The sequence below is a fragment of the Phalangium opilio genome, unplaced genomic scaffold, assembly GCF_054372755.1.
Source record: "Phalangium opilio isolate 3A_F unplaced genomic scaffold, DU_Popi_V2 ptg000089l_1, whole genome shotgun sequence".
In the NCBI taxonomy this organism is placed as follows: Eukaryota; Metazoa; Arthropoda; class Arachnida; order Opiliones; family Phalangiidae; genus Phalangium; species Phalangium opilio.
This window is the reverse complement of record NW_028324194.1, coordinates 5,599,694-5,618,516: the sequence shown is the minus strand read 5'-3', so window position 1 is coordinate 5,618,516 and position 18,823 is coordinate 5,599,694. Positions and strand designations below refer to the sequence as shown.

At 37.8% G+C, this 18,823-nt stretch overlaps 2 protein-coding genes and 1 long non-coding RNA gene across 3 annotated transcripts in view; 1 reads left to right on the top strand and 2 right to left on the bottom strand.

The window, feature by feature from the left end:
• The window catches only part of LOC149647162 (uncharacterized), a 319,264-nt gene that overhangs the window by 180,516 nt on the left and 119,925 nt on the right, over window positions 1-18,823 (top strand). The gene's annotated exons all lie outside the window — the stretch shown is intronic.
• LOC149647176 (uncharacterized) lies at window positions 2,818-8,274 on the bottom strand. Its single transcript, XM_089850029.1, has 7 exons — window positions 5,764-8,274; window positions 5,566-5,707; window positions 5,287-5,514; window positions 5,138-5,225; window positions 4,668-5,077; window positions 3,767-4,609; window positions 2,818-3,704 (listed from the first exon to the last, which is right to left on the bottom strand). The coding sequence occupies exons 1-7, from the start codon at window positions 7,012-7,014 to the stop codon at window positions 2,944-2,946; spliced, it is 3,723 nt and encodes a 1,240-aa protein (XP_089706155.1). The 5' UTR covers window positions 7,015-8,274; the 3' UTR covers window positions 2,818-2,943.
• Window positions 8,407-10,017, bottom strand: LOC149647175 (uncharacterized). Its single transcript, XM_089850028.1, has 2 exons — window positions 9,034-10,017; window positions 8,407-8,950 (listed from the first exon to the last, which is right to left on the bottom strand). Coding segments are annotated over exons 1-2 (531 nt in total). The 5' UTR covers window positions 9,036-10,017; the 3' UTR covers window positions 8,407-8,421.

Here is an 18,823-nt window from a genome sequence, read left to right as displayed (position 1 = left end):
TTTCTTATCAATTCGAGATTTACTCGGAATGTTGTTGTTCAATGATAGCACAATCAAATTCACGTATACTGCTAGTTTAAAACGCGTATCCGTTTTTATGGACTATAATTACACGATAAATATACCTGGTGATATTGCGGTTATGATGGGATTTACGCTTGACTCAAATGAAGATTACGTAATTACGGAATCCATGATGGCGCCTTATATCGTGGATTTGGATGCTGGATTACATTCTCTGTTTGTTTACTCTGACGTAGTTACAAATACGATCGTAGGGGATAGTAAAGTCCCTCTTTTGAGAATAATCAGCGTGAAAGGAAAAGACGGAGAAACTGTCGATGTGGAATTTGCTCGACCTCATTATCTGCCTGTAGCTTCTTCGGACATACAAACTATAGAAATTAACGTTATGGATGAACTGGGAAACCCTATACAATTCGAACGAGGGAAGGTGAACGTTACTCTACACTTCAGACCGCGGAGGACCTGGCTCACCTTATAATAATACGAGCTGGATGGGGTAACTTTCAGTTCAGTGAATAGCGGCGAATGACAAACATCATGGGACGACCCCATTACATTTCCGCCCTAAGCGATTATGAGGACTACTATTTAAACCAGGCTGGTTTCGGATCCATGCCTGTATATCGGGGTGTTCCTGTACAAAGAGGGTATGGATTAGGGAACATACTGGCTTCGGCCTTTCGGAGCGCCATGCCCCTTTTTAAACGTGGTGCTCAGTTTCTTGGAAGAAAATTTCTCGATACCGGAGCGAAAGTCGTGACGGACGTTGCTAGTGGTATTCCAATTAAAAAGTCTCTAGTGACTAGATCGAAGAGCGCCGGTAAAGAAACCTTATTGTCAGCTGCGAATGTGGTTAAGGAGATGACAGGATCCGGAATTAAAAAGAGGCGGAGGGTGCATCGCAAAGTCACTCGGGTTAAAGCTAAGAAGAGGAAAACATCGTGTCGTTCTTATTCCGATATATTTTCCTAAAGCCCAAGAATATGGCGCTGATGCATCCTAACTCTAGTGGCTGCGTCAATGGCGAATTGGATATTTTCCAAGTCCCGTTAACGCAAACGGGAATTATCAGTGGTGAATGGGTCGAATACTTTCCCATTTCCAGCATCAGCAACAATTCAAACTTAGTTTTCTGCATTAGTGGAAATTCTGAATCCTACACGGATTTGTCCCAAACTCTGCTTCATGTTCAAGTGGATGTGAAAATGGACGATGGATCTTCCCCGAAAGCAGCCGTGATTGCCGCGGATGGTACAGTTACTACACCGGCGGATAATGTAGCCCCAGTTAATTTGTTTTTGCATAGTCTCTTTCCCGAAGTGCATTTGTTTTTAAACGAGAAATCGGTTACCCCTTGCGCTCAAAATTACCCGTACAAAAGTATGATTCAAACTATGTTAACGTTTGGAGACTCTGCTAAAAATAGTCATCTGACAAGCTCATTATTTTATCGCGACACGCCGTGCAAGTTCAACGATTTTGCGAATAACAAGGGTTTCTTGAAGAGAGCTAAATTCGCCCAAAAAGGAACTATAGATATGATTGGTGCTCTTCATTTAGACATTTGCCAACAACCTCGCTACCTTTTGAACTTGGTGGATTTAAAATTTGTTTTTGGAAAGCCCAATACCGATTTTTGCTTGCATTCTGACGTAAAATGTAAACTGAACATTAAAGCGGCATCGTTATATTTGAGGAAAGTCAAATTGATACCTGAAATCCCGCTTGCACACGCGAAGGTGTTACAAATGTCGAGAGCGAAATACCCAATTACCCGCACGGAAGTTACTTCGTTTTCGATCCCAAAAGGCAACATGAGCGTCGTGCAGGATCATTTATTTAATGGGCAGAAACCGAATAGAGTCGTCATAGGGATGGTTGAACAAAGTGCGTTTTTGGGTGATCTAAAATTGTCACCATATAATTTCCAACCCGTTGATGTGAATCACATTGGTTTGTTCGCCGACGGCAGTAGCGTACCACATAAACCGCTGACGCCAAACTTTTCAGAACATAGCTACATCCAAGCGTACGCTAATTTATTTCTTCAAACGGGTCAGTGGAATATTGACGAAGGAAATCAAATAAGCCGCGACGATTACCCTGGGGGAAACTGTCTTTTTGTCTTTGATTTGACGGCCGATTTAATGAACAATGCCTCCCATTTTCATCTCGTTAAAAATGGAAATTTGAGACTAGAAATGAAATTCGCTTCCGCGTTAAAAGAAACCATCGCCGTTATTGTATACGCCGAATTCCAGAGTTTGATTGAAATTGATAAGAACCGAACCGTAATCTTCGACTAGAATGGATACCATACAACTAACGAAAATTTTGGGGAAAGATAAGTTCACCAGAAATTTATTTCGGGGTGTGTTTGCCGCTGACCAACTACCAAAATTTGTGACGACTTTTCCGTCTCTTTATATCGTGAACACCGATACGTCAAACGGTGCTGGTCAGCACTGGGTAGCCTTGTATTTCTCCAGAAATGCCAATACCGAAATGTTCGACTCGTACGGAAGTCCACCTGATATGTTTCGTTTTAATGACTTTGTCGAAAGAAATAGTAAAACTGTGACTTTTAACTCGTTACAATTACAAGGAAATCTTAGTAGAACGTGTGGAGGATTTTGTGTGTATTTCGCTCTTAATAGATGTAGGGGTGTTAAAATGTTTAATATCGTGTCTAGATTTTCTAAAAATAAAAATCTTAATGATGAGATGATCAAAGAATTTATGTATTCAAGATATTCAATAAATTTTCAATAAATGATATTGTTTTCAAAGTTTATTTACAGAAAAATACATTCTAAATAAGATATTTATAACTAATTAGATGCAATTACATCGAACAAAGTTAAGTTCGATTTAATAATATTAATTTATGAATTTACAACAGTGTGATTGAAAGTTTTATTTCCCTTTTAAAATGTTGATCCATTTATGACCGTAGGAAAGCGTTCTAACACCGTCCCCCAAAATATACCTTTTATTATCACAAGGATTGAGAGACATTTTGTTTTGGGAGACAGTAAACAGTTGATGCCTCTGAGTCAGGATTCTCTTCATTGAGTTTGTAGTAATACGATTTTGAAAAAGACACTCGCGGTAACTAGAGTGTCGAATATTTTTCTTCACCACCCTCCTACAAACGCCCTTGGCTGTTTTTTTCTCCCCCTTCTCGGAAAGGATAGAGTACATTTTGGGACGGAGACCAACGAACTCTCGTATAGGAATTCCATCCATCTCGTCTTTCATTTTTCCAATGACTTTTTTGTTCGTGTTATTGAAAAGAGGGTGATTCTCGGGATATCCCGAGAAATCGAAGAGGTGGGAAGAGTTTTGAAAGTCTTTGTAGACATCCTTAGTCTGGATATCGTATGTCAGGCTATCAGTGTCCGTGAAAAGAAGTCGGGCTTCGTTTTCATACGTTTTGCGTATGTACTCGTAATGAAACTCGTACATTGCTAGTTTGGAAAGGTCTAAAATGGTGAAGCCTGTGTAGATGGGTCTATTTAAGGTTAGCGACTTCTTCTTCATTTCAATACCGACAAGCTCATTGTGGAAAATCGTGTATTGCTTAAATGAAGGAGATGACGCTTTTTTGATAGCCCGCTCAGGTGTTTGTACGAGGTGGAAATCGATACGATTACGGAGATTTTCCATAGTCTTGCCTGTGATCGAAAAATCATTATGTTAGAACTTATTAAAATTGAAATTCAGTACTTTAACTGACCAAAAGTGCTGTTATTTAAAAGTTTGAAAAATTCTTTTTCAAAATTGTTTTTGGCATGCTTTCTTTTTTCCGTATTGAACTCTACGAACGGGCGAAGCCATGGGCTTTGGGTGAAGGATAGGATCTTATGAACTTTGGTTAATTTAAGACCTTTTGAAACGTAGTATTTCAGATTGCGATAGTGTACTACATATCGTTCCTTGTTGAAAAGAGAAGGCACAAGCTTTGGCAGGGTGTCTTTCACGGAAAGGTTTAATTGTTTAAGCATGAAGTTATAATAAGATGAGAATAAGTCTGTAGTTATAGGTCGAGATTCAGGCGCTAGGGGATAACAATTATGGTCGATATGTAGCTCTTCGGGGTATTCTAAATCCACTTCTAATATAAAGCCATAGGTTGAGTCGTCGGATAAAGGTAGAACGATTTTATTGGCGTAGTCTAAAAGGTCTTCAACTGGTACCCAAGCGAAGTTACTCGTCGGGAGAGAATCCACCATAGCATACCCATACAGATTGTTCATATCAAGATACATGATGTAGTTGGAAGGTTTCGAAGAGTCATAGGTTTCGGGGATATATGGGTTGTTAGCTTTGGCAAAGCGATGACTAATCATAGACACACCCCCTCTTATTCCACGCTCAATAAAAAGATGCATGTCTATGTCGAGAAGAAGATCAAGCTTGACTTTGGTCATGCGCAGTGCCGATTCCCAGGCGAAACCGGGCCCAGTATATGCGTGAGCACAATCCAGGCCGTAGTATTCCACACACATGGAGCGGAAACTTTCAAATACATCAGCGAGCTGTAATGTATCTGCTTGAACGTACAAATCGTGGAGTTCCCCTATTGAGCAAATGACATTAGAGACAAAAGTAAATTTCATAAGATACCATCGTAATACCTAGGTTCTTGATGTTAAAATTATCCCACACTTGACGGACAGATTCGTAACTCTCATCTGATAGATGCTCATCTGTCAGGGTGTTAAAAAATGCCTCTTTTGGGGGTAGTATGGTTTCTTCAAATTTCTCTACGCAACTCATATAGTCGTATGGATAGTTTAGTTTTTTTAACAGGTAAGGAACTTGATGAGCAGGATAAAATGCGCTCAGTATGGGGAATTTATCAGGTCCACCCATGGCCAAATTAGTGATTAGGGTTTCGAGACTGGCTGGCATAAAGCGAAAAGAATCAATAAAACGAAGGCGGCCTAAAGTGAAACTAATATATGTTTCAGTGTTTGCCGGAATACAGGAAATGTTCTCTTCTTTAATCAATCCAATTCTCTGCATAATAAGATGAGCATCGTAGCTAAAACATACAATAACTGTTTATGTACGTAAGTTACGCGGAAAAAGATATTTCACATACCGCGATAAGTTATGCATTATGACGGGGGTGAATTTTCCTACACGTAGCTTTAAATTGCATGAGTTATGCGCAACTCCCCGAAAACGACCTAACATTGAAAAGTAGAGTATTTATATTTATCGTCAAAATAAGTATCGTGAAATTCGTACCAGAATAATGACAGTGATCTCTCACTCCAGGATCGTCTAGCGTAAGAACCCCTTCGCAGACGTAACAATGAGTCGCGTTTCGAAACATTTCTTCTTCCTTCGGTGTAAGGTTCATGGGGATATTCTCATTCAATAAATGAGTGATGTTCTCCCGTTCCATCAACAAATTTTCAAGAAAAACGTCGATAGCATCAGTCCCCCGATAGGTTACGGGAGCGTTTGGTTTTCCTATAAAAATAATATTAGTAGCTGAAAATATTTAATACAAATATTTAATACCGTCGGGTCCGATTACAACGTAACTAAAACCACAAGCTACGTGTTCAGATAGCTTAGTTGTTGAGGAAAGGGAAGAATCCGGAAGGCATATTTGCATTTTGTCAATAATGGACTCAAAGTCCGCGTATATAACATATGGAACCTAAAATGAAAAGAGAATTTAATTCTACCCTATGTAAATTGTTGTAGTTTCCTTACCTTTTGTAACCAGTCGATTTTTTTAAACTCCAAAATGGGTTCTTTGTAGGGCATTTTAACAACTTGCGGGTCGTGAACGTTACAGTTTCTAAGGTGTTCGTTATATCTTTGTTCGGAGTTTTTTCCAGCAAAGCGGTGTAGACAATATCGACATACGTGAACTTTTCCATTGTAATTAGTGAAGTGACTTAATAAACGGCTAAGATTTGTTATGAGGCAAAAATGTCTGGTTTCTCCAGACAGAAGATAGAGAAGGTCTATTTGACGATTTTCCGGAACTTTGTTGTCACTGACGTGTAAAGGGAAAACCTCTTTTTCATATCCAAAGATATTAATAGATAGATGATTTTTGATTTCAAATTTTTTAAGTTTAAAAGTATTTAATTCAAAGGGGAAAGATATGTCACTGCAGTCCAACTCATTTTCAAAAATACTGTATTTTGAACTTTCGCTTCTGTTTGAATTAACAGGCTGAGGATGTAACTTCGCTAGCACGCACCATAAAAAACACTTTTGGTCTTTCGATTTTATATTCAAAACCCCTTTCCCATTACTCAATTGGGATGGGAGTCTTACACGCGCACCACCAACCAGTGGCATGTAGGTTATTATATCGACTTGGAAAAACAAGATACGGTCGATGGTCCAGCCACTACCCATATCTTGAAATTCCTCCATTGCCTTCGCAATCTGCTTGCCACAGGTGTCAATTTGGGAAGGGATAATATCAGGCTGTAGAGTAGTTTGGTTCTTGCTGCGGAAAAAGGGTAGCGCTTCAACTTCCTCACCGTCGTTGAGTTCACGCGTATATCTCGTTTGTATAAAGACATTCCATTTTATACCACGTTTCTTAATTAAACGGTTTTCTAAGTATTTAGTTAAGGCAGGTTTAATATTGGCTAGTAAAACTTCACTGTCCGATTGCGCAGTTTTAGGAGTATAGCGTGAGCTTAAAATTGCATCATCGAGAACGGAAAGTTCCTCCACATTAACCAGCAATGGGGGTGAATCCTCTTCTCTAGGTTCTGAGAAACTAGTTGAAGGTAAAGGATCATTATTCGTTTGAGGAGTGGTGGATTCCACTAAAGTAGTCGCGTGAATACGCGAATGTCGTTGCAATCCTAATTTTCGCTTAAAACCGTTGCCGCAAACTTGGCAGACAAATTCTTCGTTACCGTGTACTTCGCGAATATGTCTGTTTAAATTGTGCTTGAAACTAAAATTTCTTCCACAGAAAGTACACGAGTACATTTTAATAGCCTGATCTTTATTTGCGACTAACAATATGAACGGTCTGAATCAGCTTATATATGCATTGAGGGGATAATTTTTCGTAGTTCTACCCCCCCCCCTCTCCCGGTCTGAGTAATATGAGACGGATATTAAAAGTATGTAATTATTTATTAGTGTAAAGAGATTAACAAATACATATTGAAATATTAATATTATTATTTTTTATTATTATTATTATTTTTAATTATTATTATTATTTCAGGCTTCAAAAATGCCTTTATTTATCATTTAATTTAATAACGCTTCGTCTACTATATTTTGCAAAGCGATAAGATTCTCAAGTTCATCAGAGAATTCCACTCTCTTCGGTCTCTTCTTATTTGTTTTTTCCGTGGTGGTGCTTCTCTTCTTCCGCTTCTCCGCAAGTTGGGGTGATGATGGTGTCGTGATAGATAGTGCAGTGGCAGATGATGAAGGTGTCGTGATAGATAGTGCAGTGGTAGATGATGATGTGGATGGAACTGGGGCTGACGCTGCAATTGGGATAGTAGACGGGAGCTGGGGAGTTGACGACTGTGGGGTGTTAAGGGCAGAGTGTATCAAGTTAACCCACGAGTCTTCTTCATCGGTGATACTTCGGTCCACTTTCTCAACCTTGAAAATTAATAAAAATTGATAATTCAATTTTGAAACCTAAAATTAAAGGCCTAGAAAAGTACCCGTATCAGTTGGTTCATTCCACCAAGCTTTCGTTGAATGTTTGCGATGTTTGGATGATAGCAAAGGTGCACATCAATCGTGTTGTTTAATGGGTTTGGGCGGAAATCCACCCAAAACCCATTATGGGTTTTGCGAACCGTCACCTCAAAAAGCCGAAAGTCGAATTCAGGCAAATCCGGACGCCCGGGAATGGGGCCTAAAGTCGCCGTGTACCGAATTACGGCAACAGTAACATTTTTATTTAACTGAGAGCTAGAGCTGCCTGTGGTGGACATTATTCACAATGAAGATTGATGAATATAGTTTTAGATACCGTAAGGTCGGTATATATACTATCTCAAATAAGGGTGGGGGTCGCAATTCCTAGACTATTGACTGCTTATTCGAAAACACAAAGTTCATAAATAGATTCCAATTTTCATCAATTCCCACGAAAATACTAAGGTACAAAATTCGATATTGAATTCCACCCATTATCTTCGGTGTGAAAAACAATAATGTTATTAGAGCTCCTGGGAAAGGTATAAGGGTTAATATGTACTGGAAAACTGCAAAGAGTTTCACCCTATTGTGAGAGGATTTTTTTTTTCAGAAGGTGCAAATAAACCTTGAAACCGTGAAGTCATATTTCCTAACCCGGGGGGGGGGGAATGTTTTTTAAATTGGAGTCGAAATAATAGTGAAACCAGATGAGATTTTTGATTTTTATTCATTTACCAATAAAGAATTTACATAATCTTGATGTTTATAAATCCACGTGGAGAATAGGATACATTTTTGAAGAGCGCAAAAATATTTCTTAGTTTTTAAACTGTTTCTATGTTCGGCTAAACAAGAAATTAACGGTCCGTCCAAATCAATGTCCTTAGGTTTGGGACATCCCACTCCGTTCAAATCAGTTACTTCACGGTGAATTATGTTGGATAAAAAATAACACTTTTCTTCACCCTTGCAAAACACCCGTTCACACCCTCGAACGGCCATTGACACACACTCGTTGAGTTTATTGTAGGGAGTGAATCCATAGTCCCAAGGTAGTCCATGTAGGTTGTGAATAAGCCAATTGTTTTGTCGTTTGGCGCTTTCGGATAATTCACTTTCAGGGTACGGAGGAGTAAACGTCCACGAGGCGATTTTAGGTGGATTTTCTACTGTAATGGCTGCAAATTCTTTCGCTACGCGAGACTCCCTACCTTGAACAAAGTCAAAATCAAGCACTACAGACTTCTTATACCTAAGGATCGGAGAAATTAATTTTAATATTTAACGCTCTAGTTTATATATTATTTTTAGTCTTTGCAGATAAAGTCCTCTTACATCTTACTTGAATTCTTGATCTATACTCCCTAAAGTCCTTTCGAAATGTATAAAACATAGACTACCATACATCATCCAGATTGTATTCGAATGACGAGGATTAAGAGATTCGGTTGAGAATCGGCTTTATATAGTAAATTTGGTTGAACTTTGAACCTTTCTCTTCGAAAGAAGCTATGGTTATTTCTCAATTATAAATTTGAATTCTTGGTACTTTATTTTCTGAATCGTATATATATGTAGACTGTACAACTGGTATGGATAATTTATAATTATACCTGGATTTTCTATTAAACCGGTAAAAATACATCCATATTTGAATCCCCCATCGATTCCTAGGTATGCACTAACCGTAATATTTAGTCGGCCTCTCCCGTACCCTTGGATCGGTGAAATTAAAAACAATCCTCATTTTCCATTGTTCGGAAAAATTATATACCCTATAGTCAATGTTGTACGTATAATCCCTATGAAGAATTTATAATTCACGCTCTTTCATACACATTGAAAACGTTTTCCTCTCTCTCTCTCTCTCTCGGATGGTCGTCTCTCTCTCTCGGAAGAGAAATTTGAGAACTCTTCGTTCTGTCTCGACACCAGACTCCCGTAATATACCAGGGAAAGCACCGATGATTAGGCAAATAATTTTCATACAATTGTTTCGGTCTCCCACCCCCCCCCCCCAACGTACTCTGAAACGGCGTAAGAATCCAATCCCCTCGTCGAATTGTGTACGGACCCTACGTACTACCTTTGACGGGCTCTACCGTACTATGAGGTGGAAAAATTTAAAAAACAATCCCCATTTTCCCTTATCCAGAACTAATCGGTCTTCCCCGTACTTGTAAACGGTGTAAGAATCCAATCCCCTCGTCTAATTGTGTACGGACCCTCCGTACTACCTTTGGCGGCCTCTACCGTACTATGAGGCGGCAAAATTTAAAAACAATCCCCATTTTCCCTTATCCAGAACTCTTATTTATATACTACTCAAATCGGCAATCGCATAAGATGTGCTGTTAGACAGACTGTGGAGTAACGGCCAGAGTAAGTGGAATACAATTTTCCAGATTTTGGGAACTGCGAATGCGTTCCGGAAATTGAGAACATGTTTGCTCTGATTTGCAAACTGCGAAGGCGGCTCCCTGGGGTGTAACAACTGACAGACGGACGTACACACAGACAGACATGTCGAAATTAGAGCTTCTCCGCGCACTTTTAGCCACTGGTGTATTTTTAATTTTCATGAAAACGATTTCTTTATAATAATTAGATTTTAGAATAATAATGCATAGTTAAAATGGCGGTTCAGCGTTATGCGATAGAGTATAAGTGCAGTTTACCGGGCACTTATTTGAATCAGAAGTCCATTAAATTAGCCTAGGAAGTAACCAAAAGCGGGGTTTGGTACTCCCCTCTCTTGTGTAGCAATACTGAAGAAGGGCGACACATTGGCCACCTCGCGGTAAATTTTCTCAGATCTCCGGTTTAAGTGCGACTCGTACGCCAAAATTTGCCCTATCGAGAGAGGAAAAACTATTGGCTGAAAATGAACACTGTATCTCTAAAGGGGCCGGAAAACGCCCCCTTCCACTGTAAAACCGAACCCTCTTTAGCATAGAATCAGGAGAAGTGATGGGGGGGCGTGAATTTTGGAATAGTCAAGGTCATTCAGTTTTTTATGACTCTTCATAAACCTATTGAAAAGAGAAAACTATTTAACGACCGTGGCCGTTCCTTTTTTATTTTTTATAAAGCAAACAATCTACTCTTTAAAGATCCAGCGTTCATGGGCTGAAGAAGTCACGCCCCGCTCACGTCAAAGAAGACTTCCTAGAGAGGAGCTCGAGATTTCTAACAGTGTTAGGAAAGGGGGAAAAATTCAACCCCCCTATCCATGGAGTTAGAAGGAGTTCTTACCCCAGCAGAGACGTACGCTATACCAGCTATTGTAATTGTTTACTTCCTTGGCGAATTTAATGGACTTCTGTTTGAATTAAAAACTAAGTCGATATTCGTATTCAGCACAATCAAATTAGTCGGAAGCCATACAATTTGTTTGAGGGAGAAAGTTTTGGTTAGTAAAAAGAAATTATCTAAACCTTTTGAACTAAGGCGTTTAGAAATCCTACGTCTTCATTAATAATTAAAGAATGAAAGCGCGTGAGTCTTGGGTTAGGTTAAGTTAAGATCGTACTTTTTTAAAAAAATATTTCACTTTAAAGAAATATTTTTTTATTTTGTTTTTAAACAAATTTTCCGACAAAAGTTTTCAATTGTTTATTGATATGTTGAGGGTGCAGAATACGAATATTGATTTATGTACTGTCCTTTTTGATATTATACTCTAAAAAATCTAATACAAAAATTTTACTTTTGTTATTTAGTTGGTACTATTTTTTTTATTATATACAATGCTTTTTTATTATATGTTCTATCAAAAACGGATTTATGGGATAAGAACGTCGGAGTTAGCGAATTCACTCCCCATCCTCGCATACTTTATTGAGAAACTTCGTCTGCTTATATTTTGACTCCACCCACAAATTCTGTATATAGCTACTTCTAGAGATCGAATTTGTGGGTGGAGTCAAAATATAAGCAGACGAAGTTTCTCAATAAAGTATGCGAGGATGGTACTAGAGAGGCTAAAGCTATGATCCGACGTTCTTCCTACCATAAATCCGTTTTTGGTTCTATAAATATTTCTATACAAAATTGAATGATTTCTCCATAATGCTACACTGTCCTTTAAATTAAACTTGTTAACTAATGGTACAATCACAAATATACATTTAAGTGACTTGATATTAATTTTAGTATAGAAAAATTAGTCGATGTTTATTAAAATGAAATTCTACTTTGATTAAGTTCTTGTTTTCAAATACGGTTTACGTGAAACTGTTGTGTGAAAATTTTCTTTTAGGGTTTTATTTAAACAAACAATACAAAATCGAAACTGTACAGTACGCGTCTATATCTAGTTCATGTTTACTTTTTTTTCTTGAAATCAATGTTAACAAACGAAAATAATTATGCAAAATGTTTCAATAATAAATTTATTTCAATTCGAAAAGTTTCTGACAGTTATTTTGACTCTTTTTCTTGCAACTCGTGTTCCCATTCCCTCTTAAAACATCTATTATCCCTGAGCAGAGGTTAGTAACGCCGTGATATCTACCTAAAAATGTTAAAGTAAGATAAAACTACAACACTCTGGGTTTGCTTTTATCATAGTGAGATAACAACAGTATAATCCAACAGAAAGGAGTGTCAACAAGGAAGTTCTTATAAATTTGTTACTAGAACGAAATATAATTATTGTCTTACGCGTCGAGGTGATTTGAAAAAGTATGACTCAGGTGTTGTGGTTTAAAGGGTTCAAGGAAATTTTACAGTCAGAGTAGACCTTTTCGGAGTTCAGTCCTGTTAAGATTAACCTTCTGGTTATACAAATTATTAAGAGGATGCAGAGTGTCATCCTTCTTTTATAAACCCCATCTGTTAATAGATATTGTTTCAAGTGGATTATATCCCACGATGATAAGCTCAGGCGATGTAGTTTTAATGGTTCAAGGTAATTTTACAATCGTCTTAGAGCTTTTCGGAGTTTAGTCTTGTTAAGATTGTTCATCTGGTTGCTTATCGGTAGTCTTTGTTTCACGTTAAATTTTAGTTGGCTAAAATTAGTTGAAATAGATTGAAGATCATGTTAGCCGTATATTGTTTAGTAAGAACCGTTATACGGTAGTTGAAAATTATTCTGCTTTAAGCGTGTCTCTTTCGCTTATCAGAATGTCTACCGTTCAACATTCTGGAGATATTTCGTGAAATGGATTAGCAGGATTTTCAGGAAAAGTAAGTTTTACTTTCAAAAGTTTCAATGTTTTTAAAACAAAAGTTCACATAACATTAGGCCCTATACCTTAAAGAAAAGGTCTTTTTCTAAATATGAAAGGAAACAAAATAATTCGCATTTAATTTGTCTTAAAAACGAGACTACGCTTTAGTGGCGTCTGCTAAACAGAACCTCTCGCCCTTACGAGACTGGTTGAATTCTCACAGGTTGAGAGAGGTGAGGCTAAGAGGCTCTGGTTAGCAGACGGCACTAAAGCAATGGCGGCGCAATAGTCCTCGTTTTTAAGACTAATTAAATGCTAATTTGTAATAAGAGATAATTTGTTTTTGCTTTTATATTTTGAAAAAGGCCGTTAATTCTTTTATGGTATAATGTTATGTTACCTGAAGTTTTTCCTTAACGTTATGTATAATTAGTGACGTCATGTTGATACCTCGTTCTCAATTAATAGAAATTTACTACATAAATTGTGGTTGAAGAATTTGGATTGAAAGTGCCACGTCACGTGAGCGATTACTTTTCTTTACCAAAAGTTCTTACATAGAAAAAATGTGTTAAAGATTTGAACACATTTTAGTGTTCAAAACTCAAATTTTGGTTTCTTGATATGTTTAAGTGAGGAAAAGGTGTAATTTATTGAACACATTTTAGTGTTCAAAACTCAAATTTTGGTTTCTTGATATGTTTAAGTGAGGAAAAGGTGTAATTTATTGAACACTTCAAATAATTTTGGTGTTCAACTTCTAATATATGTTTCTATTTGGAAAAATTGTAACAGTTGAACACAAAATCTTAATACTTTCACAATGAACGCGTTCAAAATTTAGGAACAGATAATAGCCCCCCCCCGCCCCCAATTTCAAACTTAGACCGCTCAGAATAATCAGTAAACCCTACCAAAAATTGCTCGTAGACCCTATAGCAATATATAAAAAATTTGTACAGATCCCCCCCTCCCAAGTTTCAAACCCTGGCGGCGCTTATACAATGAATATGAATGTATCAATTCGACTAAACACCTGGTAAGCATATTTATAAATAATATACAGGGTGTTTCTGATAAGCATGTCATAAATTAAAGGGTGTGTTCAGCTTCCGAAGACATTTTCTGTGTAATTGACATGTTCAGAGGCTGAACACTTAACTAGAAACACGTTCAGAGGCTGAACACTTAACTAAAAACTCGTTCAGAGGCTGAACACTTAACTAAAAACACGTTCAGAGGCTGAACACTTAACTAAAAACACGTTCAAAACCGGAACATAAAATGGCTTGAATACATTACAAAAAAGAACATATTTCTATTTGAATATGTTCTCATTTTTGAACATGTATAGGAGAGTGTTGCATGAGGGTGTTCAGAGATTGCGTTCAATTTCCTAATACATTTTTTTCTGTGTAGTATACTACGAAATTCTTTCAACTTTTGATTTTATTCAAAGTTTAGTTTTCAATGAAAATTACATATATTTTTGTAGTGTAAATTTATTACATAATCTCGCTCTGGTTGATTTTCGAGTTTCTAAGTAAAACTAAGTAGTAATTCTGCAATGGCAGGGACAGGTAGGATATGTTATAATATGCTCCGAATGTAGTTTCATAATCCTTTAAGCTAGATGGTTCTCGTGCGAAAACTGTTGTTCATAATGGTGAAGGTAGGAAGGTCTATCCACTTAAATTTTAAGCAGAGAGTCTTGTAAGTATTTAAATTAGAAATATAATTAAAAATCTGTTGTATTGACTTTTCGAAAAACGAAAGCTTTTTTTAAAGTGAAGAAAATTCTTACTCTCATTTATATCTTTGGATTGTCCTTTCTATGGCCGTCTAGCTTAGAGGACCATGGTATTACATTAAATATATTGAATCGGGATTTTTTAACAGCGTTAGATTTAAAAGCGGGACATCCCTTACCAATCTACTGCGACAAATTAATTTTTATCGAAGACTTAAAATTAAGCAACGACAATTTTCTTAACGACCTCAAAGCTGGAACGACAGAAGAGACAAACTCCAAAGAAGAACAGCTGGACAACGTCACCGATTTCTTGGATCGTAAAACGCTCGCGCTATTCGCTGCAAAGGCCTACGAAGACATGGAAAAGAATGAAGCTGTAAATGACATACCTGAAGATTGGAGACTTCTTACAACAGCTAGAAGTAAGGCGCTCAAGGGTGCAATCTGGGGATACTTTGGTGCCGCATTTTGGCATCCAGCGCGACGTAAAATTGTCATAGCACACAGAGGAACCAATATCTTAAACTTTGACGCGCTAAGAGCCGATTTAAATGGAATCGTTAGGAATCAATATGTTAAGCAGATGAACGCCGCTTGCACATTTACGCACAAAGTTTACCAAGCCGTTTGTTTAGTCGAGAAAGACTACAACGTCAAATTCGAAATATATTTCACGGGACACTCCTTGGGTGGTTGGTTAGCCCAAATAACGACATTTTCACTCAAGTACTTGATGGTGGTTCAAGAATCGACATATTTCCTCATAGAGTACTTCAAGCATCAAAGAAGAATTTTTAGCCAAATTCGAAATCAAGAAGATGCAGGAGCGATATACAAAGGTTGCCACGCTCACACTGAAGTTTTTGATAGCCCAGGCTGCAGCGATATGTTGTTTCAAATGGCCAGTGATTTTGACGTGCGATACGATGGGAAAATAGTCCACGTAGATCACCTTGACATTACGACCTATCTCTCGTCACCGAATTTCGTCAACTGTTGCAATTTGCACGTTGGAAAATTGTACCGAATTTTTCCAGAAATTAAATGCGAGAATTATATAAGTTATACCTAGGAGGATATAGGGGTGAAGGAGTCTTCGACTGCCCGTTCTTAGAGCTCAGGTTTCGGCCCCTCCGATGGGAGATTCGTGGTTACGCGCATCACGTGACCACGCAAATCCAATTCAAAAAGTAGTGGGTTTTTCATGCTAGCTTAGGCCTTTGAAGCAACGCCGCATATATTACGTCACTTTACGTGTTCACTGCACATGTAGAGATATTTTTTTATTTTATCGGGCGTTAATTCGACCCTCCCACAGGCTTTAATCCACCTTAAACACTTATCTAGTAGAGTTTTTGGCGTTGGGAAAGAGTAAAAAACCGTTACCGTTACTTCAGTTTTATCTAAGAACCATAATTTACTATTAATCTATATCTATATAAATCAAAGTCCTGACTGACTGACTGACTGACTGACTGACTGACAGACTGACAGATAATCAACGCCCAGCCCAAACCGCTTGCCCTAGAAGGCTGAAAATTTGCAGGAACGTTACTCATAAGTAGTAGGCGCGTACTAAGAAAGATTTTTCCAATCCGCCGCCATCTTAAAAAATGGCGCCCAGAAATGTAAAAAATCTTCTCTATGCAATTAAGTACGCGCGTTTCAACCGATTTCACAAATATTTAGTACACTGGTTTGCTTTAACCTTAAGACGGGCTGAATGGTCTTTCGGGTTCGATTTTTCGCCATCTTTTAAAATGGCGCCCAGAAATGTAAAAAATATTCTCTATGCAATAAAGTCCGCGCGTTCCAACCGATTTCACAAATATTTAGTACAATGGTTTCCTTTAACCTATAGACGGGCTGGATGGTATTTTGGGTTCGATTTGTTGCCATCTTTTTAAATGGCGGCCAAAAACTTAAAAACCCTTAATGTCCGCCTGAAAAGTAATAAAAAATATCCCGACGGGCTGACGGACTGTGCCGAGTGCCTTCGCTTCTAGGGTGCCACAAAAATATTAGTCATCAGTAAAATCTACACATTCTTTATATCATTTTAGATGGAAGTTCTTATTACACGCGAGCGACGCCGCGGGTAACGGCTAGTTAAAAATAAAATAATGATAAATGTTCCGTTAAAGCACTAAAAAATGCAGCGCCTTTAACAAAAATTAAAACAAACGAACTGACGACGCCCGATGACGATGAGCGCGGAACAAGGTGCGCGGCTAAGAATCTCCCAGAACGGACGATAATCTGTAAGCGCGTTTCAATGGGATAACGGGCAGTCGAAGACTCCTTCACCCCTATATCCTCCTAGGTTATACGTTAAGTTCTCACAGCATTGACGGGATCTTAAAAACATTGGAAAATTCATCATCGGTTGAAATAATGGAAGTGGTCGATTGGCCCAAAATTGAAGTAGACTTGTGGAATTTCCGTACAGTTTGTAAAATCCGGAAGTCACTTTTGGGTAACGAATACTCCAGTTTTTTCGATTGGGCCAAAACAACGAAATTCGACCCAAATCCCGAAGAAATGGTGGTAGAGGTAACGATAACCGATGGAACTGATTCAAGAGTCCACAAAACAATAAAAGTTCGCTATCAATTGAAACCGGTTGGGAAAAAAGAATTTCACTCCAGCGTTTTCACTGATTTAGAATTGAAGTTTTTGCAGCGTTTCCAGCAATTGAAAATAATTCCGAATAGAATTTTTGACTACAATCAAATTTCAGAAGATGATCAAAGTAAGATAATGAATAAACTGAAACAATTTTGCCTTCAAGATGATGTCGTGACCTGCGACCCAGATTCTGATATCCGTCAACTTGTGCCATACGTTAAATGCTTGCTTAGACTTTATCCTGCTTTAAGTAAGCGAGCGGAAGATGCCTTAACCGATTTTGAAGTTTGGAAAACAATTTACAAAGACATGACCGAAAAATACCTTGTACAAATCAATGATTTAATCAAATTAATGGATAAAGATTCAAATGCTTCTTGGGGCGATTTGAAAGAGTTTTTCGAAAGTAAACCAGACAAGGTTTGTCAAATTCAAGCTCAGCACGGAACCGATATCGCTATGGCGATGGCTCTGACGAAAATTCCAAGTTCACAAGGAAACGATTTAATTTTGGCCTTTGAATTGCAAAGTTTACTAACAACGGAAACTTTCTTCACTTTGATGGAATTTTTAAAACATGAAAATTTGGGAGAAACGATAATATTAATTGAATGCGCTGGCGATCTCAGCTCGAATACCAAACGATGGAAATTTCTACAAGATTTGCGAGACGAAATTAAATCAATTAAAACTAATATTCAATTAGTTTTAATAATGGATGGAAATAACCAATATTTAAAGATTGAGCACGTGATAAAACAAGACGTTATCAAGTGGAGCAAGTTGAACGTTGAAGCTCAGGATGGTCTTATGAAGAGAAAAGTAATCAAATTTCAAGGAGGAGAAAACTTTAGTTTAGACGATCTCTTTTGCGAAGAGGATTTTAATCAATTTGGGGAAGTTCTGAAGGGGGAATTTCTAGTTAAATTGATTAAAAATGAAGTCATAACTGTCGGAAAGGAGCTCGAGAGTCTTGGTGACGCCGAGGATTATTATATTCCACGAGACTTCCTACTAAAAGGTGTTTTTGATGAAAAATGTTTAAACAAAATAGACTCTTCCGAATTAATAGCTCTAAGCAATCAGCCTTACGCAAAACAAGGAAACTCTGTTCTAATAAAGAAAGATGAAGATTTTCAACGTTTATGCGAACAAAATCCAAAGAAGAACATTCATTGGCTAAAGTATGATTCAAATTCAAAGTTAATTTGGTACAAGTCACGTGGTGAGCTGGATTATCTACGAAAGTACTTGGTAAAAGATGAGAGCTCTTCCTATTCTGAAGACACATTGATAGAAAAATCTGGCAAATCATTGATAATATCCGACACTCCCGGGATGGGAAAAACCACCGTGCTTTCTGTATTGGGCCAAAAAATCAAAGATTTATATCCGGACTATTGGGTAATTAGAGTCAACTTAAACGCGTGCACCAAGTCTCTAGAAACGGCAAAAAAAGGGAAAATTTCCATCGCAACTCAGAAAGAGTTATCGGATTTTATGCTGAAGTATATCTTACCTTGCAGCGAGAGCACGAAATTAGAAACTCCGTTCGAAGAAAAGTTGT

What these genes read in the sequence shown, in the direction of transcription:
- LOC149647176 (XM_089850029.1), bottom strand. Translation starts at nt 7,014, where the DNA reads ATGTACTCGTGTACTTTCTGTGGAAGAAATTTTAGTTTCAAGCACAAT. An exon ending in AAATCGACTGGTTACAAAAG is followed by an intron (nt 5,708 to 5,763) that starts GTAAGGAAACTA and finishes TTTTCATTTTAG; the next exon opens with GTTCCATATGTTATATACGC. An exon ending in TTTAAATAACAGCACTTTTG is followed by an intron (nt 3,705 to 3,766) that starts GTCAGTTAAAGT and finishes TTTCGATCACAG; the next exon opens with GCAAGACTATGGAAAATCTC.